At 46.8% G+C, this 27,141-nt stretch overlaps 1 protein-coding gene across 2 annotated transcripts; it reads right to left on the reverse strand.

The window, feature by feature from the left end:
* Positions 1 to 74: 74 nt before the first annotated feature.
* LOC119456051 (mucin-12) lies at positions 75 to 22,538 on the reverse strand. 2 transcript variants are annotated; one of them, XR_007467565.1, is made up of 6 exons: positions 22,409 to 22,538; positions 21,460 to 21,546; positions 19,734 to 19,878; positions 11,445 to 11,541; positions 1,829 to 11,208; positions 75 to 1,793 (listed from the first exon to the last, which is right to left on the reverse strand). XR_007467565.1 is itself a non-coding variant. In XM_037717647.2 (5 exons), exons 2-5 carry the CDS (start codon positions 21,492 to 21,494, stop codon positions 6,068 to 6,070), a joined length of 5,418 nt encoding a protein of 1,805 aa, XP_037573575.1. In that variant the 5' UTR covers positions 21,495 to 21,546; positions 22,409 to 22,538; the 3' UTR covers positions 75 to 6,067. The 2 variants fall into 2 exon arrangements, 1 of the variants encoding a protein (XP_037573575.1); XM_037717647.2 differs by having other exon boundaries at positions 75 to 11,208.
* Between the last annotated feature and the right edge of the window lie 4,603 nt (positions 22,539 to 27,141).

The raw sequence follows: 27,141 nt of genomic DNA on the forward strand, positions 1-27,141 counted from the left end.
CAGTTGGCCGACAACTGCAGTTATGCGCCTGTGCATATTATAAGTTCGTGACACGCAAATATGTGATGACAAAGAGCATTTATTTTGACGTGACAGCCAGAACATTTCCGACTATTGAATTCTTGAACATATTGCCAGCACAAATGCATAATGACATCGAACAGACCTCAAGACACGCCTGCATAAAACAAAAACAAACAGTGCAAACATGACCGCATGAGCTCTTTTATTTTGAGTATCTTTTGGCCAGATTACAAACAGGTTTTGTTGTGCTCATAAAATATATAGGCCCCCACTTCACATACATTCATTTCATGATGGCTAGAATGTGTCTGTACATTTTAATGAAGTAAGTACATGGGTAGAGAGGGGTCTTATTCAGACATTATCATACACAATAGCAAAATAAAACGTAAACTTTATTGCAAAGCACTCGTTTTCGTCAAATGATCAGTTCCGAAACATAGCGTCCCACGCAAAAACACACCAAAAGAATCACACGGGGGCCCTGACGTAATTTACAAAAGTGCTTACACCTCTTTCTTCACTATGCACAAGAGATTGAGCATATGATACACTAACAGCTTCTTGACAACAAACAGTTCACATGATGCATGTTGTTCAACATATGTACAGCACCATCACCTTCCTAAGCTGATAGAAACACTTTTACACCAAGCTTATTTACATGCAAAGTCGAGCAAAGCGACTGCAATAGATGAAAAAACAACACAGTACACCGAGTGAGTTGAACTTCTAAATTACAGTGACCGGTCTGTACACTTACTCTGTTGTGCACCTCATGAAATATCAACAGTAATAACCTACACTAATAGTGCAAAACATTATACTGTGTACAACTACGTACATCCATCCTGCATAACAAGCTTACATTAGAAAACTTGCATGGAAGGGGTATTACAGTCAAGTGTGATGGCAAGAGGGTGACGTTGGATGGGCCTTTATACATAAAAACACGGCTGATTTCACCACCCGACAATGCTGCAAATGAGGACTCGCAAAGGTATCTACAATGCAAATGACACATCAAAGTGCGATCGGCTGGAGAGGTGTGCTGCTGACTAGACGTACAGGCCTTTACATGTAACGACAGAAGTTGACATGCATTTGCTTTTGCACCGTCTTGAACCTCAACCTGAGGCTCTATAGTTAAAGAACCACGCGGGTTTTTGAGAACCGGTAAGAAGTTGGAGGGAGGATCATTTGCGTTCATCACAATGACAAGCACCTTCTTTCACTAACAACCTTCAAATCAGAGACAACAAACAGCTGCTCCTGTCCATGCAAGAGGCAGTACAATAATTTCAGACAACAGATGTTTGCGCGATACATTTCACCTCAGCATTGTCGCCGCTAGGACTACAACAATGCTTCCGAAGGGAGGGTATTTGTTCAGAGTTGACACGGGACAGTTGCAAGCTCAAATAAATTTTTTTTTTTTAGAACTTCACCTCCTTCTCAGCCTTTCCATGTGCACTGACAAACTTGACAACACAAGCATTATGACATGATTAAATACCCCTCACTAATCCACTTCTTCCATTTCACTGGATTTTCAACTAGCTCTAGCAGATAAGTTCGTTTAGTAACACAAACCTACCTTTAGTAATATTAGATATTTAATGGAATTGCAAGAATACTTGAGAGATTCTATCAGATCTTGGACATTGCTTAGCTTAACCCTTCTAGCATAAAAAAAAAAAAAAAAAATGTAGCACCAATTCCCAGTTCCTGTTCTTATTAATGCAAACACTGGGACAAAGTACCAGATTCTAGAACGTTTTAGGCAAATTTAATTTCGCGTAACATAGAGCACTTTCTAAATGTGTTAATCAGCATTTTACTATCTATGCTTCAATTCCAACAGTGTAGGATATTTACGTGCCTTAGATGTGCATTTATTTCTAGCATTTGGGATTCTGCTATGATGGTAATATGCAAATGATACTTGTGTTAGACAGGACTGGATGTGTGCTATTTAGTCGAACCTCGATGTAACAAAGCTGTATTTGTAGTGAGAAACTGTGTTAAATTCCACAAGTTCCTGAACAGTCCTGGAGGATAGCATGTTGTCAGTAAGCATTTATGAACAGAATTGCTCAATAAACAACCGTTAATTATGGGTAAAAAGCACTTGCATGTGAGGTAGAGATTACATTGAAAGCAAAGATTTTCACACAGGTTCTCCCTACTTCTAGCGGTCATGTTATATGGAGCCATGCCTTTAGGCATATCATTATCAACGTAGCCTGCCAATGCTGCTCCATCTTCTCCTTTACAAGGTGTCATCATCATCAGCCTATATTTATGTCCACTGCAGGACGAAGGCCTCTCCCTGCGATCTCAAATTACCCCTGTCTTGTGTTAGCCGATTCCAATTCGCGCCCGCAAATTTCCTAACTTCATCACCCCACCTAGTTTTCTGCCGTCCTCGACTACGCTTTCCTTCTCTTGGTATCCATTCTGTAACTCTAATGGTCCACCGGTTATCCATTCTACGCATTACATGGCCTGCCCAGCTCCATTTCTTTCTCCTAATGTCAACTAGAATATCTGCTGTCCCCGTTTGCTCTTTGATCCACACTGCTCTCTTCCCGTCTCTTAACGTTAGGCCTGCCATTTTTCGTTCCATCGCTCTTTTGTGCGGTCTTTAACTTGTTCTCGAGATTTTTTGTTAGCTTCCAAGTTTCTGCCCCATATGTTAGCACCGGTAGAATGCAATGATTGTACACTTTTCTTTTCAATGACAGTGGTAAGCTCCCATTCAAGATTTGGTAATGCCTACCGTTGCAGTCCAACGCAATTTTATTCTTCTGTAAATTTCCTTCTCATGATCAGGGTCCCCTGTGATTAATTGGCCTAGATAAACGTACTCTTACAGACTCTAGAGGCTGACTGGCGATCCCGAATTCTTGTTTCCTTGCTAGGCTAGGTGTAGTGAGTGACAAATACAAGATCACTGGGACATCGTTTGCGATAACAAAAACAAAGTGCAATGACACCGAGACAATAAGCATTCCTTTCATCATTGCCAAGGCACACTCCTGGTTGGCGTTTTCCTGTTCGGACTGGCAGCTGGCGAGTTTCAGGAGCATTTCGACAAGACCGCAAGCATGAATGGGGCAAGCCCAGCTCTGTTGCTATTACAGCACAATAGATGGCATAGTGGCGGATTTCATTCTCTGCTAAACGGTGTTTTTGGTGCTTAACAGCAACATTTGCAAGCATGAAAGGACGTGTGCAAATGATGAATTTACCATTGTGCAATGCCTTTCTTTTCTTTTGCTTGTCACAGAGGCTCCAGTTAAGTGCACATGATGCGCATGGACGAGGCTGCAGAGCCATGTTGCATTGCTAAAGTGTAGGAAAGCATACATTATGTTCTATGAAATTCAGATTTGAAAAGAAAAAAAAAATACCGACAATAACGATACTCCCTAATGCGAAATTCGAGCGCAGCTCTATACGTGCTTTCATTTCGTGATATAGTGGCCGACGCGGACAATCTATCTCGTGCGGCACATTGCAAACGCAGCGAAGCGTGGCGCGACTACCTCACTAATCGGGAGATCGCGAGAGGGAGCGCACAGGCGGCGCATGGGCGCGGTTCACAGCAGCTGCCACAGACAGACCTCCGCTCATGCAGTGCTTTGTTTCCATACATGGTATCGTTGGAGTCATCGGTGAACAGACAACGCACGCTACTGTGGCGCCATCTTGCAGCCATTGTCACTGCAGAGCCCGTCTTGCGCAGCACTACGCTTATCTCGTCATGCTTTCGCCATACCCTGCTCCTCTGCTTTCCGCTTCACGGTTTCGCTGCACCCTCCTCCTCCGCTTTCCTCCTTGTGCTCTCTTCGCTATTGCTGTCTTTCATCCCCCACTGCTCTCTGCGTTCGCTCTTTCATCCTTCGCTGTGCTCGTTCGCTCGGTTATGCCAAGGACGCTGACGCTCGCCGCAGAAACAAGCACCTCAGAGCTGCGCTCTAAAAAATTTTCGTCATACCACACAGTTTGCTTAACAGAGGTTTGTTATATGGCATTTGACTACATTAAATTTCACTCCTTATAGAAATTTTTCCTAGTGGTCTTGCAAAAATCTTTGGCAGACACCAGCGAACTTTGAATGCTCTGTAGTGAAGAGAAATGCCCAACGCTGCAGCCACAACGTCAGAGAGGCGCGAGCTCGAGATTGCCTGGGCTGCTCTGGTTGAGACTGCTGCTCTCGTGTCTTGTCCTTTGTTCGCATTAGATTTTGGTGGAAATTTAAATGGGAGTGGTCCAAATCTTCTTTTTTTTTGTGCTCACGATGGTTTCGATGGGAATTTAGGGCACAGCCTCCTTTCCCAAGCGTATCACCCCTGAAGAAAGCTGAACGCCAGGCCAGGGTACACTTGTGCCCACTTGAACCAGCGGGTGCCCGGCGAACCCACCACCTCCCGCAGCCAAGACGGGCGCTCTACAACTAGGCCACAGCTCTTTTAAGTGGAATTTTCGCAACAAAAGAAAAAATTCCAGTTCTGCCAGCGACTGTGACACGCTGCAATGGATGATGCGCCGTGGGAAAGGTCCTTCAATGTGACTAATTGAGAAAGCAGCCATATATGGTGAGACACAATTAAATAATGTATAAGAAAACAGAAGCAGATTGATGGTTACAGCATGCAAGAAAGGTTACCTATGTACATAGCAGGCACACGGCCTGCCTAAATTGGCTTGCCAGTTTAGCATCTGTAATACTCATCATCACAAATCAAGATGACAGAAAAGTAACAATTATGGTGTCAAATCTAGGTTTCAGCTGCCATTTTCTGTTTTACTGTATAAGCAACCATAGGTAAAAAAACTTTACCGCATAGTTGCGGAAACTCTTCCTGGCTACCCAAAATGAATGCCTTGCACCACTGCGGAGAATAGTCCAGCAATTTGAGCGGTGTTTTCCAATGTGAAAAACAAAAATTGTGTCTCTTTTATCTATTACATGTTATCTAAAGAGAAGTCTAACACCTGTTCACAATATTTTTTAGCTGCTCTTTTTGAGTTTTGCCATGTGATCGTCAGACAGGTTCTGCACATCTCTAAAAAAAAAAAAAAAAAAAAAAAAGAAAATGCGATTGTGTCCTGGCTTGCCACTCAGCTTGTTGAATTTATGCCAAACTTCAGCAAAAAATAACTGTTGAAATAGATAAAGCCAATTTCTTGCACTGTTTATGCTGACTTAACTGCAACTACTTTTTTAAGTCACCAAGCTACATGAAATTGGATAAGCTGAAAGTGGCGCCATACTCAGCCAAACTATTTGTTTCTGTAACACAGGTTCACAAGCTTCACCCTCATGCCGTTGCTTTTATAGCCAGAAAATATTGTCTGTGAATATATCTTAGTTTCATTTACGAACATCATTATATAAACATAAACACACTGGGACCTGGTATAGCTGTTATCACCAGACCCACAGTAAAATCTACAACGATTAAAAACACAATAAAAACTGCACAATGCGCAAGAAATGCTTCAAGTCCAACATAACTGTCTCATATCTTTACAAAAACACAGTGAGCAGAGCCAACTCGGGTTCACGTTGCGGTCGATTGAGCAATATGTAAACAGCTTTCTGTGATCAAGAACGTGACTTCAGGGACACAAGTTTCCAATCAGCATCACACACACACACACTCACTTTGTCATCTGAACCTTAGAGGTTAGGAGCTGTACTTTAGAATTAGAACATCAAGTATGCAAAAACCAGGCGCTGTTTTTTTTCTTTTTAACAAGAGGCTAAAAAGCCCAGATGAGCAGTAGCACACTACAAAACAGACAAGCACAAGGAATAAATATCACGAAAAACACCTAACAGAACAACAAGAACTTCACCAGAAAAATGAAAACTACGAAGTGTAAGTACAGGAGCACCAACCAACATATGTGCATTTCAATGCAGTCGTCATGAGCAGCAGCAGGCTGCAGAAAAGCCACCTGGGAATTGGTGCATTGTTTTAGAGACCACTTTCCCAAACTTGCCTATTTGTGGGGTGCCAAGGAAGGTCTAATGTTCGTGCATAGGAAAGGTGAGTGGAGGGATAACATTAGAGAAGGAAGGCGCATGGTGGCCCGAGTGCACAAAGTTGTTGTGTGGCGGTGCTGGCGGTGGTGGAGGTGGCAGAATGTGGTTGAATGAGTTGTGCAGCACACGGCTTGAGGGATAAAAGTGCGTGGATGGAGGCGGTGGAGGTGGTGCTGCACTAGCCCTGCCCTGCTCTCCCGAGCCAATGTCAGGAAAGATGTTGCTCAGGTTGAAGTTGGGGACATGCTGCGACGGTGCAACTGCACAGTTTGAGTAGGGTGCCACTTGTGTGGCTGTTGAGATGCTGGGGCTGGTCATGGATACTACAGATGCAACTGATGATGTTGATGCACTACTGTGTTGCGTGTTTCTTTGTAGGGGGCTGTGGTGGTGTGAGAAAGAAGCTGCAGAGGAGGAGTGAGGTGCTGGCGCACAAGACCCGTTGAGGTTCAGATTGATGCTGTTCTGCTGGGACTGAGGTCTGAAGAGCGGGTTGTAAGCGGCGCTACTGATGTTTGCACTTCGCTCGACATCAGTGCTGGTGTGGCTGGGCTTTGTGTGGGGTGGTTGCGGGGTCTGCTGCAGCTGCTGGTGCTGCTGCTGCTGATGATGTGGCCAAGGCAATGCCGATGATGTCGACACGGACATCGATGGAAGGGAAGGAGCGTGAGGTAGCTTTTGTGAGGGTGCTGGAGGCGGGGGTAACGTTATCAACGCGTGGTTATGAGATTCATTTCTGAAATCTGGGAAGTATGGTATGCTGCTTACAGCAGTGTGCGATGAGGTATTTGAGGGCTTGCTCTTTTTGGATTTTGATTTAGACTGCTGCTTTTCAGGATCGGGACAGCCGGTCTCGGACATCAGGTGCATGCCTTGTTTGTCCCTGCGACCGCCTTGCTTTTCACTCTCCGCGCCTGGCGGAGGAAGTGAGGTACCACATATGGTGTTGCCACCGGTGGCAAACGGGCCGGGGATCAGATTGTTAACCAGATGTGGCGCTTGCGCACAGTGTTGCGACAGATTTCCAAAGACTGGCGGTGGAGGTGGAGCCAATGGTCCAGAGCACTGAGGACCGAACTCTGACGTCAAGGGCAGGAGGGACGCCGAGGAGGCACTTGGAAACAGGCAGCCCTGTTGCTGGGATGTAGGCACCTGCATTCCAAAGTGAGACTGTCGGGGGGACGTTGCCTGAAGGCAGCTAGCTGGTGCTCGACTTGTTGCTGGAACTTCAGGCCGTGAGGCAGTGCAGGCACCGAAACTGGGGCTCCGATGACCCAGGGAAAAATTTGGGTAAGGGTAATTCTGGTGTTGAAACATGTTCTGGTTCGAGCCTGTCTCGGGCTGCACGTGGTGGCTGCGGGACGAGGGAGACTGTGACATGTGTGGCGCCATTGTGTGCAGAGGCGGAGTGTGTAATGGTGCTGAGGGCAGCATGGGGAAGTCATCCTTGGCAGTGTGGTACGTGTGGATGGGGTACCGACTTGGAGTTGTTGCCAAGCTGCGCTGCGTGTTGTTGCTAAGCTGTACTGTGTAGCTGCTGTGCACTGAGGTGGGCTGAGGAGGCACGGTCGTTGAAACAGGCAATGCCTGTGACCGGTTGTCTGCTGCCACTGACACAGTTGTGCTAGGCAAGTGCATCTGTTGAGATGTGCTAGCTGGAAGCTGCCTCTGATGCGAGTGCCCTGTAGTATGCTGTGTGCTAGTCTGGGGCTGGTAAGAAGGAAGCCTGTTCACAAATCCGGGATGGTTTGAAAAGCTAGGTTCCTTGGCATTTGCTTGCAGATCTTTCTTTGGATTGCTAGCCTGTGACTGAATAAGGCTTTCTGCAGAGTAGGAGATTTGAGGGCGCGATGACTGCTGACAGGATGACCTCTGAGTTGTGGGCACCTGGGCACACGAGGGGGGCGTGAGCCGGTAAGAAGATGGTAAGAAGTTCTGAGTCCCAATCAACGCCTCGGCAGAATAACACGACAATGCAGTGTTACTGCTATTCGGTGTGTTACTTTGAGGAGTTAGTGTCCTGGTACAAGGTGTGTACTGATCGGGTCGTGGAAACGGAAAGGAAGGTGTGGTCATGTAGGGGTTTATGGACATTGGAAACTGCGTTGATGGACTCTTACTTGGTGTCGAGCAACGTCCAGAGTCACGGATCATACGACATGGTGAAGGGGGCGGCTTGCTGCTGTTGTCCAGCAGGGGCAAAGATTCGGGCTCCTTGGGTGCAGCAAATCCTTGAGCTGTGCTAAAGCCAGGCAATGAAATGTGGTGCACTTGAGCAGGTGTGCTCGCTGCAGATGCTGTTGAAAACTGCAATCCTCTGCTGTGCATTGGGAGTGTAGGCGGTGCGTTTGAAACAAAACTGTGGCACGATGCCTCCGTGTGCAACTTCACGGGAGGTGCGCTATGAAGTTGTGGAGATCGAGAGGCATGGTGGCAGTCTTGCTTGCTGCTGCTGCTGCCTGTGTTCCCAATGGTGTGCAACTCCTCTGAATGACTTGGTGGTGTTGGGAAGCTCTCAGAAGCAACATAGGTGTACGTGCTGCTCTCTGATGACTCCTTTTTTTTGTTTGTGCTCGAGGTGACTGATACCTGTGCTGTGCTGGCTGGAAGGTGTGGCGTTGGTGGAGTGAGGACAAACTGCGATAGGCTGCTCGTGCTTTCTGCTGTCTTAGCATTGCTGTTTCCCAATTCATGTTCCAACTGATCCCCGGGCGACAGTGATGGGAAAGAAAGACCTGGATTTGAGTTGCTGTTGAGAGAACCATGCCCATCGTCTTCAGGAATACTCAGTATTAGAGGCAACTCCTGGTCCGATGCTAGACTGTCAGTACTTGAGACAAAGGCTTTGCTATTATCTTCACTGCCTTTGCTGCTGGGTGGAGTGAGTTGGCAAAGTATGGAAGCGGCACAGTCAGGGATCTTAGAGGAGCCTTGAGGCGTGCTGTGGCCATTACTGCTGGCACTGACTGAGACATAACTTTCGGTAAAGGTTGTTGAACTGACACTCGGAGATATATCAATGTTTTCCTCCATCACTATGGAGTGTAAACTGAGACTAGGAAGTTCGTTACGGTCATTATCAGATGCCTGTACGTCATCTTGCCCTTCCTTTGCAGATGCTGACTGTGCACCATTTTCAGCTGACACTTGGCTAGTAGTAGATGTTGTCTCTGCATCGATTTCTGTTGGCCTTCCATTCTGAAAAATGTCTTTAATCTTGGATGCTTCTTCAACAGTGCTGTTGGCTGGGACGGTATCACTGCTACAGACTGCTTCTGCAAGCACAGAAGCCCTCGAACAGTGACTTTGAGCGAGAGCGACTGAGGTACTGGGAGGAGAAGATGCTGTAATTGTGGTTGACGCTTGTGCACCTGTGTTAGTCTCTACAGTGGCGGGAATCGAACCTGCAGGCGCGGTAGCCTGGTCACTTGAGTTTGCTGACATCGGACTCTTGTTTTTCGACTGTGTGGCCTGGTTGACTGCTGCTTCCACGTTGCCACCACACGAAAAGATAGACTCTGTCGCTTGGGCAAGAATGTCTGCAGCAAGTGGTGAAATTTCTTTGTTGCTTGTGCTGCTCACACCCTCCGTGCTCTGGGCTGAGGTGGTAGCCGTGGTCGATGAACAGGTGGAAGCATGTGAGGCAGTCTCCTCATCTGACCGTGGTGCATCTGCACGTGCCCTCTTGGCTGGTATCTCTGGGGAAGTCTTTGATGCTGACACTTTCTTGCCACCACCGCTCTTACGCGTGCACGAAGGCTTAGCCTGACTAGAATCTGGGGTCTGAGGAGTCGGCTTGGGCCTGATGGAGCAGAGCGGTTGTTTGGATGCTGCGTGGGAACATACTGGCTTTGTCCTCGAACTGTCTGGCACAGCAATGCACTTTGACGAAGATGGCGACGAATGCTGTGGGCAGGTGTGGTGCTGCTTTCTGCAGTTTCCTCCTGGCTGGGCTGTGGAATTACCCACTGCAGTTCCACCGGATGAAGGTGTAGACGCCAGTGTTTTGTGTTGAACGGAAGATGCATGCTCCCTGCACATGTAGCTCTGTGTACCGTCACACTGCACCACCTTCCCGAGAGAAGTGCTACAACTACTCACTGCTGCTGCCACATTAGCTGCCACTTGACTCCCGAGAGGGTGTGCCGATTGCATAGGTGCACTGACCACTTGCGGCTGCGACACGACAGGAATGATCTGTCCGGATGGAAGAAGGAATGCCGATGGGACCTGCGGTGCTGGTGCTGTCTGCCCAGCAATCATCGTGGCTCCAGTTCCAAGGGAGAGGAGGGGCTGGTTCATCATCATTCCTGCACCCGAGAGGAATGTTGCTGCATTTTGCTGGACGCCACAGAGCTTGGCAGCCTCCTTCAGCTTGGGGTCGCACTGCATCAGGCCACCAAGGGCTGCTGCAGAGTGGGCAAAGTCATCGGTGCTCTGCCCTGTTGCCAAGTGCACTTGGGGCAGCATGTCAGGCCCCGTGAAGGAGACCACCGATCCCGGCGTACGTGCTCCCATTGCATGCCCCTGCGGATTGAGGATGATGGAAGTGTTCTGGAAGGTCACCACATTCTGTAGCACAGGGACGCCCTGGTCGTTGATCATGAGGATAGGCTGCGAGACAACCCCTCCTGCCGTTCCCGTGGCCACTCCAGTAGCTGCAGCAGTCAGGGGGTGTTGTTGCTGGAACACCGTGACAGCGGATGGTTGAGCTGTGGACATGACGGGTGCTGATGGAAGTGCCTGAGTCACCAGTGTGCACCCAGGCATTGCTTCTCGTGCACAGCTTGCTGGAGGAGGTGCTGGTGGTACAGCTGGTGCCACGGCAGCCTGCGGTGCTTTAGGAGTGAGAGGCTCTGCAGCAGGCCGTGATGACACGACTGTCGTGCCATGATGTTGGCAAGGTTGCTGCTGCTGAAGAACTGTCTTGACCTCGGTGCAGGCAAGTAAGGCACGTTGCTTGTCGGGAAGGTGTTTCAAGGAATATTTTTTTGGCTTGTGGTCCCAAATCTCTTCGGGGCCACTCGTCAGGGGAATACCCGCTGTGGTAAGAAGCCTCGCATAGTTGGCATTCAGTTCCTCCAGATCCCTGATCTGCTTACGTAAACCAGCAAACACAGCGGCTGTTGAAGTGACGGGAAAAAAGAGAAAAGAGAGGGCACGCATTAATCAGAGCTACGCGTAACGATAAGTCTAGGCCTGCTCCTCACTACATTTATGAACAAAGAAAAGGCCGTTTGACTGTTTTCTGTCTCCAATAGAAAAGTTACTGGTTGTAGTTAATTATAATCGGTGACTGAAAGGGACCTAACGCTTTTTTTTACAGAACATAATATTAGTGCTCAATGCAGTGGCTTACCTTCCAAGTTCGTAACCTTGTCCATCACCAGCTTCTCATTCAAGTCTTTCAAGTATGTGATGTATTCCGATGCCCGTTCAAGGATCCCATTTTTGCTCTACAGACCAGACAATACAAAAAGGAAAGCATGAGATGAATGCCTTGAGTAACAACATAAATACCAAAGTTAGTGGACGAATTGATGGCCGTCACCATAACACAATTGGTAGTGCAACACACACATAATGCGGTGGTTGCGGGTTTGGCTCCCGCCGGCGACACATTATCTTTTCGTCCACTTTCATTTCCCTTTTCTTCATTATTTTCTACATTCCAATTAGCACACTTAATTTCCCCGATGCTTTCCTTGGTTTCATTGTCTGTTGGCTTTATGTGGTCATGATTAACAAAATCGAGCCCTTCGGTTCCCCTTCTTCTCCCGACAACCAAAGACACTTGCTTTAACTCTTAGGAGACACAGAAGGCGAACAGTAAATCAGCTTAGACTGACAGATATGTTAAAGACTACTTTTCAATTTCTTTGGAAAAACAAGAAGGATTTTTAGAGAATACAATGTAATAACTTCCCTGCTTGAATTTCACGGCAAAGTGTGGCACTGGTCACTTCAGTGCGATATCAAGGATTTCGCAGCACTTTGGATGCATTGTTATTCAGATACGTTTAATGCAATTACCATTCTTAGGATACTTCATACACTTTCCAGTATCTACATACAGTGTAGACCGCTTATAACGTAAGTCACCGAAGTCGCGAATATCCGCACTATAAGCGGTACCGCACTATAACCAAAGCAACAATTGTCAAGGCCCGCACATATGCAAAACATGTGCACCGAGCCGCCACGCGTATGCGACAGTCGAGAAATTCAATGCACGGTCGAATCTCGTTAATTCGAACCAAACCACGCGGCGGCGCCTCCAACCGGCATTGCTTCTTGCTTCGGCACTGCCATAGAGTAAAAGCTTAGGGGAGACCCCTCAATGTCGCGCACCGAACAAAAAAAAAAAAAAAAAAAAAAAAAAAAAAAAAAAAAAAAACGCGGCGGACATTTCACCCTCTCTCAAATGGCAAGGTCGTCGATTCTGCGTTGCGCCGAAACATGCGCGTACGTGCCGACGTCTCAGCCACGCTACCGTTGCCACACGTAGAAAACGGCAGTGAACCCTTCTTTCTCCTTTATGCTTCCTCTACTTTCTAGTCACGTGTTGACCTTGCACGCTGCGGCTATGGCGCAGAGGGAAGCAGCGGCGCTGTCCCAGGCCGGCCAACCAAACTACCCAAGCCGGCAAACGCCAGCTTCCCGATAACGACAGAAAACGAAACTTCGGGGAGCTGGCGCCGGGCCGGCTGTAGCAGCGGCGCGTGCACGGTGGCGGGCGCGCACGGTGACAGTCGAAAGTGAGGGAGCTACGAGGGAGGGCGAGGGGAGCCACCGAAGCGGCGGAGTTGCTGAGGCGAAATCCACTTCCCTGCCGCCCTTCTCTCTCACATTCCATCTTCTCTGCGTACGCCCTTCGCCGTGCCGTGCCGGCGCCGCCCGCTCGCTCGCTGAAGTTTCGTTTACTGCCGTTATCGTGAAGCGAGCGTTGGCCGTTTCGTGGCCCTCGCTCGCTAGGCGCGCCGTGATATTTCACGACTCGCACTCAAGATTCTGGTTACAGCCTCACTGGCTGTTCGTTCGCACCACGCGCCCTTCTCCTCCACTTCGTCTGTCTTCCTCGAGCACTCCTTGGGGCGCCCGTTTGAGGGGAGCGTTCGCCGTCTCCGCTGACTTCCGTACTCCCAGGCAGCTGCACTGTAACCAGTATTTCGTTTCCCGCAACTGCACTATAAGCGATACGTGTATACATGGAGTGCTATGGGAAAATTAACGGGAGTCTGAAAAGACCGCACTATATCTGGTCCTGCACTATAAGCGGTTACGTTATAAGTGGTCTATACTGTACACGCCAACCTCGGGACCTCAACATTTAGGAGAAACACCTCTGAATGGTTGTCAGTACATTTGTTGGAAGGCTCGGTACTCATACTGCGACCAAAGAGGGCGTATGCACGCATGTATAATTACGTGTACTACGTGCCATGACATAAGCCCCTTTACACGCTTATTGTAATCCGCCACATAGTACGGCTGTGCTACGGCTAAGCTGACCTAAAGGAACCAGCCATTACGCAACGCATATTCGACCTTTGCCTCGCACACTCCTCAACGCATGTTTCGATCTGAAGCGAACTGAGATACGCCTACACACAAATGGCTTGGATTTAAATCTGACTTTGGCTAGCTACCTCGCGCATAATGGGAATTACGTTGTGACTGTGCTGCATGACATGATTTTTTTTACTGTGTTGTAATTTCCTCTTCGCAGTGGGTAGGTGTAGCTTTTAAGGAGATTTATGGCCGTGTCGGTACAATCGGAAGTCTCCCAGGCAAATCGGGAGAATCGGCAGGTATGTATCTAAGCCCGGAACTAACTGTTTTCCTTTCACGCCAACTTGGGTAACTGGTTACGTGACACTGGGTGTGTGCCAGTGGGTATGTGCCACTCTTTAATGAATTACTTTGACGCCAACTTGAGTCACTTGGAACTAGGCCGCGTGCGAGTTCATTGCCCGTGGACGATGAGCTCGCTTCCTAGCACTGCTACTGGTTATATGGCACTGGGTCTGTGTCACTGGATATGAGCTGCTTTTCATAATAATCACCATAACATATAAAACATATCATCACCGCTTACACACCCATCATTGGATAGACTGATAATCGCATGAACGTCGCCAATAACCTCCAAGGGATGGATGCACTGCCCACTTTTTTTGTATAACAGAAGTTTATAAGACTGCAAGGTTGAGTCTCTGCTCAATTTGGAATTTAATCTGAACATTTCCTTTATTGTTAAACAATTAATAAGTAGTCCAAAGCAGGCACTTCTTCATTCTATACTAGACACCCCATCAACCTGCGGGACTTAAAAACATGAAGCGGGCATTGCTGTCAGTCTTGTACATTTAGAACTAAGTCAAAGGTTTAGGTTGCCATGTGACTTTCATTTGCTATAGTTATGAGACTTTGTTATCGCGTTTCTGCGGATACGTGAGAACATGCTCATGATATTAGAAAATTCGCGATTTAAACGTAGTAGTACTTCCCAGAAAGGCTGGTGGTCTATAGGTGCACTAGTAGATGATTGTGGCACATTCTAGAATTTACCCCATCGCCGTGAGTGCATCTGGCCAAACAGGTAGGCGCAAGTGGCCATCATAGGATTCAACGACCGTCAACTGCACTTGTTGCTATTGTCGCCGCCGAGTTGTATTTAAGTTAGGCACAAGTTGCCCAATAAAGCTTTCAATTTATTCCACCTCTGCCTGCCTACCTGTGCGCCGTCACAGCAGCAGGACAATACACAATCTGGTGTTTTGTGCACTTGGCAAACAACACCAGTCTGTGATGACAGCTGCCACATTCTGGATGTTTGTACAGGTGAACACGTGTGGCATTGTTGCAGCAAGGAAAAAAGCAGCAGCAGCACACATTAGTGCTGCTGCTGGTAGTGGGATGTCAGTGCAGTGAACTTGCATATGTGCTCAAACTCATTTTTTGTGTCTATTCTGGCTTATCGCACCCGCATTTATGGCAATGGCAGTATATCTGCCATTACAGAAGCATAGCCAACCAGTTTAGCTTAACTTAAAGGAGTGCCGACACATATTTTGGAACTTGTAGAAACTCCACCACACACTTCTCGCATGTTGAAGCACGACACTTAGCAAGTACAAAGGTTGAGAAACAATTACAAGGTGTTTCAATTTCATATTGAATGGAAACTAAAGAGAAACACTAACACAGTTTAGACTGATAAATTATTCATTCAAAAGTCTACTTTATTTTTGTTAAGTTTGTGATAGTAGATTGATAAGTAGAAGAGAAAATAATGGCCAAAGTTCAATTTTATATATTTCACGCTGAAACCTTAGGGCCGGTATGTCAGTACTACATCCTAAGAAATGTTTGCACCTTTTGGGACTTACCTTGTCTCCAAACAACAATCGTCATCTATCTTGTGTGCCTTTCCTGTCTTTAATAGTGCGCGCCCGCTACTTAGAAGTCACAAACAGCATGCGCGTTATTAGTGTGAGATAGCATTCTTGATAGAAAAGTAGCGAGCACAATGTTTTCACGAAATGATACGAAGGCGAGACAGATGACGATTATTGTTTGGGGACAAGACACGCCCTAAAGGGTGCAAACATTTTTTAAATGAATGATGTTACTATTTAAAAGTATGTTTTCATATTTGGGCAGATGTGGCTCAGTAAAGCTTTCGGAGACTTGCCAAGTTCAGTATATGGCTCCTTTAGAATACAATATCTTTACTAATAAAGAAATAACTAGGCCAGAGCAGATGTCGTCAAAATCAATGACATCACGGCAACCTGGTGCGGGTACTTCCAAGGCAGCATTGCCACCTGCCATTAGCTTTTGCGTCTCTTCAGGCTTACCAAATCTCTTCTTATGGTAAGACTGACAGTTATGATATTGTAGAAAGGTCATTTACTAAAATAGCTCCTTATAGTTGGTCTCGAAATGCTGGACCTGGCACTATCGACACATGACATCATGACAGAGAGCAATATTTTTGATGTTGCTCATAAGAAAACAAACAGGAGCACTAGGCATGTTTCCTCTGGCTGCACTTGCTGCAGTTATTGCCGGAACTAAGTGAGCCAGTGCACTGTGATGTCATGATGGATTCACAACCTGGGTACTGAAACCGAAACTAGTCTGTAGGAGCCACTACTATAGTAAATTATTTAGGGTGCTTTGACACCTTTCCAGTATTTCTTCTAATTTCTTCTAGGGTTGAGAGAGTGTGGACCTCCAAACAAACAACAGAGAGAGAGAGGGAGAGAGAAATGTCAAGTTAGCACTCCTTTTAAAAGGCCACTAAAGTGAATTTCAATTTTGGATAAGTAGGTTGAAGACCATGTTGTAGAGGTAGATAAGGCATGATTCTTCCATAGTTTAGTGCTTTAATTTATTTATGAGGCACAGAGAGATGGCAGGCGATTCTATCGGTGCTGGTGTGAACTGCAACAATACACTAAACAATCACACGGATGTGATTGAGTGTTCACAGAGAGATGGCAGGCGATTCTATCGGTGCTGGTGTGAACTGCAGCAATACACTAAACAATCACACGGATGTGATTGAGTTGTTCACACTGTCATGCTACTTCTGTTGACTGCGCGCCGACATTCAGTGCAGTCGTGTTTCATTTAATTTTCACTAAAGGCGTACTTATACTATGCTTGTGACAGCTTCATGTGATATTCAGAGTCAGCTCCAATTGATGCAGTCTCCTGTGGTGTACACCTTTGTTTTACAACACAGACTCAACATGACACCGAGTCCACGCTGCAAATTTGAAAACATGCGAGAAACCCTGGCGTGGAGGGATGTGCATGGGAGCCTGCATTAGTAGGTACTAGTAAAATAGCTGGTGAGCTTATGTTTTAATTACATTTCAAAGCAAATTCGGGGCTCCTACAGACGGTGTTGCTGGCTGTTCTATAACTGACATTACATAATGACCATGCTGCCAGCTTTAGTAGCCCAATGTCATCGCTGGCACCCCAAAAATTGTGGAACTCTTCTTAACAGCTTCGCTGTAAAATGCAGTCCGGCCCTTGGGTCTTCCTACAGAAAAATCCACTACTGCTACGTCTTCACAGCACTCTGTCATTGCTAACTGCTGGAGTATGGCATCCTCCTTGAAGTTTTCAATTACAGTAAATGCTCGATGATACAATCACGGCTAATGCGAATTTCCGGATGATACAAATTTTTCTGTGGTCCCGGCCGAGCCCCATTACTTTGCAACGTGCTAGAGAACGGTTGTTACGAATCGATTTTCAGCCTGCGTCGGTTGATACGAATAAACGCCGCCTCACCGACGGGCGCGAAAGAGAACAGCGTGCAGTCACGCGCTTTCTCTCCTTCTCTTTTGGTGCGGAGGCGCGGCGCCGGACAGCGCGGACTCCGCGACTGGGCGCGAAGAGCTTCTTGAAGCGGTGGCGCTTTTGGTGCTTTTGTACTTTTCCTCCTTTTCTGCGAGCCGTCAGATGGAGTGGCTGCTGCGCTTCGGGCCGCGTTCTTCGTGTTTGCGCCATTTTGCCTAGTCGCAGCGAGCTATGTCTCGCAAGCGGAAAGCACTCTCCTTTAAAGAGAAATTAGACATTCTTCGAAAGGTCGATGAGGATCCCAAGAGGAAGCGGACGGAGTTGGCTAAGGAGCTAGGCCTCGCAACGTCAACAGTGAGCACAATTGTTGCACAGCGAGACTATCATGAAAAACGTGCTTTCGTTGAACGTCAACGCGAAGCAAGCGAATTCGAACGCGCTTATTTCGAACATACCGCGCACCGCCAATGCTCTTAGCAGCTCGCCAAATCACGCGGCGGTGCCTCCGACCGGCATTGCTCCGACACCGCCACAGAGCAAAAGCTCAGGAGAGACCCCTCAATGCCGCGCGCGAAGGAACGGGGGGAAAAAAGAAAGAACCCGCGGCGGAAATTTCCTTCTCTCTCACATTGCAAGGTCGCCGTTTCTGCATCGTGCCGGAACAAGCGTGTACGTGCCGACTAGAGTGTTCTAGACAACCGTATTCTAGCACACACACTAGTGCCGATGTCTCAGCCACGCGGATAAAATGGCAGTGAACCCTTCTCCGCTGCGGCAGCAGCGCAGGGGGAAGCAGCGGTGGAGGCACAGTCGGGCCAACGAAAGTGCCACGCCCGCAAACGCTCGCTTCCCGATAACGGCAGAAAACGAAACTTCAGGGGGCGGCTAAAATAAGCTGGCGCCAGCACGGCGGCGGGCACGCACGGAGATGTGCGCACGGAGTCGAAGGTGAGAGAGCTACGAGGGAGTTGAGAGGGAGGGCGATGGGAGCCACCGAAGCGGCGGAGTTGACGCGGCCAAATCCGCTTCCCTGCCGCCCTCCTCCCTCACCTTCGACTGTCTCCGCGCGCACCCGTGTGCCGGCGCCGCCCGCTTGCTCCCTGAAGCTTCGTTTGCTGTCGTTATCGGGAAGCGACCGTTAGCCGGCGTGGGCAGTTTGTGGCCCGCGCTTGCTATGCGCTTGCGCGCTGCGATATTTGACTCGCACCGTTCGTGCATCGTGCTATGGTGCACAAATACCGCAAAAATACGTCCTTTTAATTCGAACAAATTTTCGGGCCCCTTCGAGTTCGAATTATCGAGATTCGACAGTAGTTTTAATTGTGTTTCGATGATACGAATTTCGGCTAATACGAATATTTTTCGTGACCCCGTGAGATTCGTATCATCGAGCTTTTACTGTACCCAAAGCAGACAGTAATGCTTGGCAGAGCAGGGCCTCCGAGATTGCTGGAGAAGCTACGTTAATAGGTGGTGTCGAAACAATGGCAGCCATGACGTCACTGGTCCTTTTGACTGCCCACAGTACGGCAAAAGCATGGCATTTGAGATGGGTTTCCATTACTCTGAGAGAGCCACTGCTAGGGGGGGGCACAATGTGGACAACACCCATTCGATTATGGGATTTCAATAGTGAAAAAGTTATACAACCCCATCACTTTAGTCGAGATATCCTGTGCACCTATACTGTGTTGCATACTTAGCATGCAATGATGCAGAAGCTATGGAAATAGTGCCATCATGTAAATCTCACTCCATGTATATTACAGCATACATGTTTTTGATCTGGAACATTTTCTACAGAATAACTACTACAAATATTACAACTGCAAGAGGTGGAAGTAAGGTTACATCAGATCTCATACCTTTGTGCTTCCAGTATGTAACATACTAAGCTCTGGTCACCAGTGCAAGTGGTAAGCTGTGGTTACTGGTTGCAGAAATGTATCAATCTGCTCATTCCGTGGTAAACAGGCTCGCATCTGCCATGCCTTCCATGTAATAACTGTGTCGTATTTTGCAACATTAAAGTATGAGACATGGTTACATCAAATTATGCAACGCATACATACACCTTTTTTCATATGTGATGCACTATATTTTGGTCGAGAATGCAAGCAGTGAGAGAAGTCTCGCTAGCCTTCATAGCATTGCCTGCTGTGTGTGAAATAGAGTATAACTCACCTCTTGGCATGAAACAAATGTTACAAAATGCTTACAAGGGTTCTCTAAAATTCTCAATCGATTCAATGCTTGTCTTTAGTGTTCCTGTGAGAATTATGAGCTACTCACACAGAGATGGCTCTGACCACGACAAACGCACCTGCTTCCTGGGATCCTTGTCGGGTAGCAGCTCCCCAAGGCGCAGGATGCCAATGTTGATCTTGTCTTTCCGCCTCCTTTCCACCTCATTGTGGACCTCCTTGCGCTTGTGGCTGCTGCGGGACCCCACTTCTCCATTGCAGATGCTGCATTTACGGAAGAACTAAATTTAGCCATCGGAGATACCAGAGGTGATCACAGCTGAACAGCAAAAGCGGAACAAGCACTCTCTTGTCTAAAATTGACTGCAATGCATTCAGAAATTTCATCTTGTAATGCACTGAGTACATCTGAAAGCCACAAAAGGACAAACCAGACAAGGACAATGAGACAAGGACAGTTGAGTGCTCTATTATTTTTGTCTGGTGGGTCCTTTTGTGGTTAGAAGTCAGCCCAATACAAGATTAACAAACACCAGCTAGTGCAATTTCTCACTATATAAAAATTTCTTGTGGGCCATTTGGGTCACGGGACATAGAGTGTGAACTACGTGAAGTGAACGTGGATGCAATAAAGAAGGAATAATAGTAACCAAGATTATAATACACAGAAGATAATCCAATTAGGTTCTGAATAAAGCAGAAGCATGGCTGTAAGACGTCACAGGTGAGTTATAGTTCTACATGGATTCATAACAACAACGTCTGTGCATCTAACCACTGTCCTACCTGGGCATAAAGCAATGATGATGCAGTTGTCAAAACTCAAAGCATGCTTCTAAAGCAAAGCTTTCTTTGCCATCCTGTGAGACGTGTTTTGCAAGTGCTGCTGCAATGGCACTACGGAAAGAATTTTTTGCTTTCGGAGAAGTTAATCCAACCTTAGTCAGTCACAAATGCCATTTAAAAGCATTTGACTATGCAGGCCAGAAGTGAGCATATGAAATTGGGAAAACAATTGGATGGTTGTCTCAAGACAAACTCAAATACACACTACTCTTTGGATCATTTCAGGTTACTTTAGCAAAACAATATTTTGAACATACTGCCGAGTTGAATAAGAAATGTAAGTTGTGCATCAGCTATTCAACTATTATTATTTACGGCTGCAAAACGTCATGCACCCCTATGGCAAGAGGTGCTACAACAAGCATGCCAGAGAAGAATTAAAATGTACTGAAATTAATTTTGTATTATTTTTCAATTAGCAGTCAGAACATACTTTCTGCATAACGTCTGTAGTCTGCTGTCATGTGCTTAAGGAATGGAAAACACTACGTACTGGTAGCCCGTGACATTATGTCATCACCTAGCAAAAAAAGCAGCTGTCACTGACATTAGACACAAACAATTGACTGCTTTGAAGTGATGCTGCATCATTGGTTCTTACAAGCAGGGCTTTATGTCAGAATCTTTCCTGGCCAATTACCAAGCAACACAGAATTTTTGTGCGGAATGATGGTTTCTGTATCGTGTTAAAGCAAATTCAGACTTTAAATAAGCCTGTGTACAGTCGGAAAAAACATGAAATGCAGTGAAAAAGCACTCGAGCAGTTGCACTTCCTGCTTGATTTTTACACTATCTACGAAGTGTGTGGGTGAATCGCTAACTCCATGCCTATCACTACACTGTTAACATGCTCACGTCTTATCACAGTGGCGCAACAACGCATGCTCTACGAATCACATCAGACAGCACAGTGAGCATTTTTTAACTTTTGGTGGGCCTGTGCTGAAATTCAAATCACAGGAACTAAAAATGGAAAAATCGAAAGCAGCAGTATTTACCAGGCATCTTCGTCGCTGCTATACTGCTCTGACATAGCAAAACCAGAGCTGCGCAGGCCTCGAAAAAGCCAGTGGTGGGCGAACTTTCTGCAGAGCAAACGAAAAAAAAAAAAAAAAAGTGAGCAATACGGTAGACTTTGCCGTTCAACATTGCCGGCACACAACACGCAAGCGCATCGAAAGTGAGCGAGAAAGTGAGCAGCCGGTAGGTTGACGTTATCGGTAGCTTTTGCGAAAACGGCCCGAAGAGGAGCGGCAACCCGAGAGCAAATGCAGTGAGCAACTTCGAGCACGGAGATTGGAGATGTCTGCGTCAAATAAGAATTCGACTGATATACAGATGTGTTTTACGGATACGAGCTCTTCGTGTGTTTTAAGTAGCATTTTGACGTGGCTTGGTCAAAGTAACACAAAGAAAACGCAGAAAAAGCCTGCGCGCGAATTTATTAGTGCAACAAATGCCTGCAGCGCTGTTATGAAATTCAAGATTTTTGCGCCACATAACGTGCACTCCATGCTGTGCCCAAGCGCGCGCAGCGCATGACACAGAGCACGACGAGCACGCTTGCAATGATCGTGAAAAAATTAAGTCACGTATGTCAAGTTTTAAAACGTTCTGAAACGGTCAGTGCGAATTATGGTTTCACAGGTTCAAGGCCACAAGAGTGTGCTACAACAGAGTTCTCATCGTTCAAGAACAGGCGCGAAGCTGTTTTAAATTAGTGTCAGGGCGGATTATCGGCTCTTTAGCGCAAGCGCGAGTAAAACACGAGCGACAGGAAGCATCGCAGCAGGCGAGGCTGCGCGTACGAAAGTACTAAAACACGTAATTTATACGGTTTTACCGCTGATCAGCTTTCCATGTTCGCCTGCTCCACGGCATTACTGGCCTTGTAGCATACGTTTCCAGACACAGCGACATGCCATGCACAGAAAAGTCCTCACTTACCATGACAATTATCTATCCCGAATTTCGCACACACCAACAGCTGCAAAAAGTCTTCGTCTAGCGCGTAAAACTCACTCTAAACAAAACTCGCAGCCATTTTGAATAATACCTCTTGTACCTACGATGCGGCGCCACAGGCAATAAAATCGACAGAACCCTCCAAAACACAAGAGGGATGCAAAAAAAGAAGAAGAGAGAGAGTGCGTGATTCTTTAGTTTAAAAACCTACCGTTACAGCGCTAGTGCACTGCTACTTCAAAGCAATGACAAATGGTATGTCTACTTAGTTCTTTATCCCCCCTCCTTTCATACGTCTTCGCATTGAAAATAATGGCGGCATTTTTAAACAGCTTTGTTGCATTTTAGCGGACGGACGGACGGAAAAAAACTTTATTGATAGAAGCACCTGCGAGGTTGCCGGCCCGGGCTCAGGCCACCCGGGCTCAGGCCACCCGGGCATTATGTGCGGTGAGGCATAGCCTTTCCATTGTAGCCCGGGCCCGCTGTGTTGCCCATAGTTGGTCGTGTAGATCTGAGCTCGTCAGAGCGCTTAGCCATCGCTCCTCGAAAAGGACCGGTTCTATGTTGTCCTCTCTGTACATTGGTCTTTGTATTCGCCTAACTTTTGTATTAGCCTAACGGTCGCCGTGACTTTCTTTTCCAGGCGTGTTACGGTTTCAGCGTTTGTTCCCCTGGCTTCGATCCAGCAACCCAGGACTCTTCATCTTCTGGACCATCAGGCGCGGATCCAGGGGGGGGGGGGGTCCGGATGTCCTGACCCCCCCCCCCCCCCCCCCCCCCTCAGATTTCTGCATCGCCCCCTCGCTGACAGCAAAAAAAAATATGGCCATCAGCATTCTTCAAAAGTATTTTTCGCGAGTACCAGTGGTATCAGCCATGTAGAAGTAAAGCTAGCTCGCTCACAAGCTTAGTTGTATTCCGTAGGATGGTGTCGCGAAGTTGCCGTAGTTATTTTTTCTCATGAACACCTTGGACCTCCTGGCGCCTGCCGTGCCTTACTCGTCTCGTCGGTGGCGTCGAATGAACGAGGGGACGTCCCTTTTGCCAAACACGCCGAGGTCCGCTCGAGCGCCTTCGCGCCTGATTAACTTAGTTTCCCCTTGGGGTATCAACGGTTGCCTCATTGGCTGTCATCGGTTCCGCGACCAACCTGCTTAATGAAAGAGATCTCTTGCTGAAGTGTTCATATATAAATAATAACAACAGCTAAACTAAGAACTACGCATAGGCAACTTTTTTTAACTGTAGCACTCATTGTGATCACAGTTACACGTTGCCGTTCGCACAGTGCCGTTCGTACGTACGCTACAAGTTTTTCATTGTAACTTCGCAGTTTTATTGTCGTACATTAAACATAGGAGGCTCAAGCCCACCGGATCTGTTTATCTGAGTGGGCGTTCTCGCGGAGCGGGGCGAAGCCTCGAGCCGCGGCTGCGAAGTGGGGGAGCGTGACGTCAGCGGCCAACGCCAGCGCGCGGGCCTAGGATGGCGTCGCGTGGTTAGAGAAACGCATGGAGGAAGGAAACCCCAGGAGAGGCCCTGGCCAGCACGAGCGTATTGGAGAAGGTGTGGCGGAAGTCACGTGCTGTTTTTCGCAAAGGAGCACTGGGACGGGTACCCCAAATGTCAACGTTGCCATGGCAACCGCGCTCCTGAAGCTTTCGCTGCTGGTCTCGGTCGCTGAAAAGTGAGATACGATTTTTCCGCCGGTGTCTTTCCCGCAGCACCTTTTGTTCGCGAGAAAAGCTGACTTTGGAGTGTGGTGTGTCAGCTTGAAATGTGTGTTTTGGATCTGTGAGTGTGAGTGTCGGCCAGCAATAGATACACTGAAGCAATCACGGCGCGGGTCTTCGTTGTCTTCTTCAACGTGCCACGGAAAAACACAGGAGCGCGTCTGCTTCACTGTAACTGCTTCAGAAGTTTTGTAGGCTTTGTTTTGACGCGCGTCAGCAGCACACACTTCCGGCGGCTCGTAACTATGCAAGTTCAAAGTTCGCGCCCATCTGCTCCGGCGAGCTGCAGAACCTCTGATTGGAGGCGCAAGGAGAGGTGGCACACCAACATGGCTGCACTTCCGGCTTCAAAAAAGTGACGTCAGGGCCTCTCCTGTTTTGTTTCCTTCCTCCATGGAGAAACGGGAGCAGATGTGCGCCTTGTGTAAAAAGATGACGTCGCGTGGGAAACAAAACATGAAGACGCTGGCTCGCGCTCTCGCCTACTACGCCACATCGTTATTCTTGTAGGTGGCGTCGTGAGTCTTAATACGCGGTGATTCGCATATCGTAAACAACCAGCGTAGTGGTTGCTGCGTTGGAGCGGACCATTACGCCCGTATTCAAGAACGTTCCTCCAGTCAACACACCACCACGACTCAAGGGAGAAGATGGCACCGCCATCCCTCCACAGAAGTGGTCACTGAGCTTCATGATCATTCAAGGGAATTCATGAGAATTGTCGCGTCTTTATTCTCGATTATTCTGCACAGTACGACAATTGAAATTTGGAGTCTGATATCTCGGAGCACGGACACGCTAGAATAATTCTTCCGACTGATACTGTGTAGAAACTCGACTGTCTCTAAGTTTTCAATAAAAACATACCCACTTACTGCAGTCAACAAAAAATAATTGTTCAATTTTAGTTAATTGGGCTCGCTCACAGCGATAATTATCATCTCACTTTGTGCCCCCTTAGGCACATAACTTATTTGCACAGGTGGTCTTCGCATGCCTCCCAGTGCCTAACTTTAAGAAAACCATAAAGCTTAGTTTTTAACACCCCGTATTATCAGGCTCAGCCACCAAGCACATGGCTGCATTGGGTAACGTCCTTTTCCTATAAGCTCGGAGAAACCGATACCTGGCTTCGGTACAGGTCTTCTTCCTCTTTCGGGGGTTTTACGTGCCAAAACAGTTCTGATTATGAGGCACGCCGTAGTGGAAGGCTCCGGATTAAATTTGACCACCTGGGGTTCTTTAACCTGCACTACAACGCAAGAACACGGGCGTTTTTGCATTTCGCCTCCATCGAAATGCGGCCGCCGCGGCCGGTATTTGATCCCGCGATCTCGTGCTCAACGCCTGAGCTGACTGAGCCACCACGGAGGGCTGGCTACAGGTGTTGCTTTAGCCGTATAAAACACGGGTTTATCGTGAGGAAAAACGGTAAATTTTGGTAAATAAGAAAATCTATCATCATCATCATCATCATTGACAGAAGCTGACCCCCCCCCCCCCCCCCCCCTCAGAAAAAACCTGGATCCGCCCCTGTGGACCATGGGTATCTCCGTGCCGTTTTTCGTGGTTATTATGATTCCCCTTTCGCGTAGTTCCGCTATGTGCATTTTAGCGCGCTTTACTTTCGCACAGAACCTCTGCGCCTTCGGCCACTTTAAGCGTTATTATTATTTGCTTGAAGTTTGCAGCACAAGTAATAAATATGACTGCTGGGGGATTTTCCAGCGTACCAGTAACGTAGTATATTCCTTGGTAAATTTGTGCCCTTGTAATGTCCCCCCCCTAGCCCTCAAAAAAAGTTCTACAGACGAGGGAGGTAAGTCTTTGTGCCCACCTAACAAGCAATTTGCACATGAATTAACGAGTGCTATCGAAGCATGGCAGGATAGAATGAAATATAAGAATTAATAATTATGCATTCCAATTAATGCTTCAACCCCTTCAAAATAATTCAGTTCGTTCCATCTTGCGTATTTACAATAGAACTACAAGTGTGTTTGCAACCAACCTTGCACTTAGTCCGATTTCTTCGCGTCGTAAAATCACACGTTTAGTTCTTTTTCACAAGATATACCGTATTAAACACACCGAACTGATCTTATTTTTCAGCCACAATACGTATCGCCTCGAATAATGTCACACTATAACTATTTTGCCGTCATATTTCCTTCGGTCATCCACGGAATGGAATCACCTTCCTGCTGAAGTCGTATCCATTCACGATAACCAAAGATTTCGAGCAGCTTTTGTGTAATCTAAGCATTTTTTCTACTATATGTTTTTAACCCAAATGCATTTTGTATTTACCACTTTACTATCTTAGTTTGCTACCAATTTCTCATGACGATTTAAACACTACCTAAAAATGTATAATGCCTTCGTACTTGAATAATAAATAAATAAATAAATAAATAAATAAATAAATAAATAAATAAATAAATAAATAAATAAATAAATAAATAAATAAATAAATAAATAAATAATGGCTTACACTATTCATGAATTAATAATGGTCAATGTTGACCACAATTTGCGCCTATGGAAGACACGAGCAGGAGCAGCTAGATAAAGTTGTACAATTTTTGCAACATTATCCTTCTTGGGTATATTTTACCTTACAGTACAGTGCGTGCAATATAGTTCTGGCTATCATGATGGCAAGCCATGAGCAACAACCGGCACATCAAATTGGTAAAACTCGAATATGGAACCGCAGTCTAGGCAATGAACTCGGATGAGGAAAAGTTCGTCTATTGGCAATGAATTCCCAGAAGGCCTTAGATTTTGTTGTGAACATCACATTGGCGGTACCTTAACCGATGTTTGTGACATCATACAGTCTGCCAGACATAATTTTCCGTCATATAAAGTTATTATTATGATTATTATTATGATTATTATTATTGTTGTTGTTGTTGTTGTATGTGAAAGCACACATACACACAGACAGAGGAAAATAGGGGAGGAGCAGGCAAG

The sequence above is a fragment of the Dermacentor silvarum genome, chromosome 6 (assembly GCF_013339745.2).
Source record: "Dermacentor silvarum isolate Dsil-2018 chromosome 6, BIME_Dsil_1.4, whole genome shotgun sequence".
NCBI lineage: Eukaryota > Metazoa > Arthropoda > Arachnida > Ixodida > Ixodidae > Dermacentor > Dermacentor silvarum.